This window comes from Camelina sativa, unplaced genomic scaffold (genome assembly GCF_000633955.1).
Source record: "Camelina sativa cultivar DH55 unplaced genomic scaffold, Cs unpScaffold02586, whole genome shotgun sequence".
Classification (NCBI taxonomy): domain Eukaryota; kingdom Viridiplantae; phylum Streptophyta; class Magnoliopsida; order Brassicales; family Brassicaceae; genus Camelina; species Camelina sativa.
In genome coordinates this window covers 1-1,144 of record NW_010923697.1, presented here as the reverse complement: position 1 = coordinate 1,144, position 1,144 = coordinate 1, and the positions used below count along the sequence as shown (strand labels likewise).

The window sequence follows — 1,144 nt, the reverse complement described above, 5'->3', positions numbered from 1 at the left end:
ACTTCATCCGCAGAGAACTGAATCTCATTGGTGTCTGCACCAAGTGATTCCACTTCTATTGGAAGTGCAGTCATGGGATGATCTCGAGTGTGTGGTGGTGGAAGACGATCTGCATCTAACACTTCATAGCATGCCTCACATAAATCAAAATCTGGACAAACGGTGCAGTGCCACCTTCTTCTCAGGATAGGGACGGTGGAGCAGCCATCACAGCAGTATTGAACAGATGAAGTTATAGAGTCCTCCTCAATCATGGCATGCGTATTTCCACCAGCTGTTCTGATAGGCACCGAAGGAGTTGTAACATTATCTACCAAATCATCTGTTGTCAAGATTGTTTGCTTTGGGAAAGGAACCTGAAGTAATCTTGATGATATGGCCAAGCTGTAAAGAAACTTAGTTAGAAGACTGGACCATATCTAAAAGAACAGAGTATAAAAACCATACAGAAGAACACACCTGCTGGATGTTTGTACAGACTCATTGGGAAACAATATAAGTGCTTTCAGTAGCTGAACCGCAGGAGCCACAGAATGAACCCCTGTATCCTTTCCTTGAGATGCCAAACACTCTGCATAGCTATAGATTAGTTCAACGGAGGACATCACGACATTGTTCATAGTAGGTGTATCCAGTGGCTCTGACTCCAAAATTCCCCAGAGCACTTGCATCAGATTGTCTACCACTTCAGAGCCTACAGAACAAACATATCTCATATAAACAAAGCTATATGAAAGGAACACGATAATTGTATGACAAACAGTCGCTCCTATTACATATTACAAGGGTAAAAGAAACAATATTGTGTTCGACTACATATGGAAAAAGATAGACTGTAGATATTAACAGAAAGCACATATACCATTCATCTCCAGAAAGACAGAGAAATTTGATTTACGGGTCAAAGCTATTTTAGACACCGCCCGCATCTGAGCATTGAACTCTTCAACAATCGAGCCTCCAGTACCAGAAATGCCCAACCTTGAAGAAAGTAAAGAGGTCACCCTGACCACTCCAAGAAGTCGCATGGTGTCTTTGACCTATAACAGCACAGATATATCAATGCCAAAAATAACATACAACTTTCACGCATATCTGCTCAAAAATAGCATGTGAAGATGCTAGACTGAATATGGTAGGATCA

At 41.4% G+C, this 1,144-nt stretch overlaps 1 protein-coding gene across 1 annotated transcript; it reads right to left on the bottom strand.

Annotated features, from left to right (window-relative positions):
• On the bottom strand, positions 1 to 1,040 carry LOC104746903 (auxin transport protein BIG; the record flags this gene model as incomplete). The annotated part of the gene is given in 3 exon segments (XM_010498991.1): positions 1 to 384; positions 460 to 694; positions 863 to 1,040. Coding segments are annotated over 3 exon segments (797 nt in total), but the record flags the coding sequence as incomplete, so codon positions are not given.
• Positions 1,041 to 1,144: the final 104 nt, after the last annotated feature.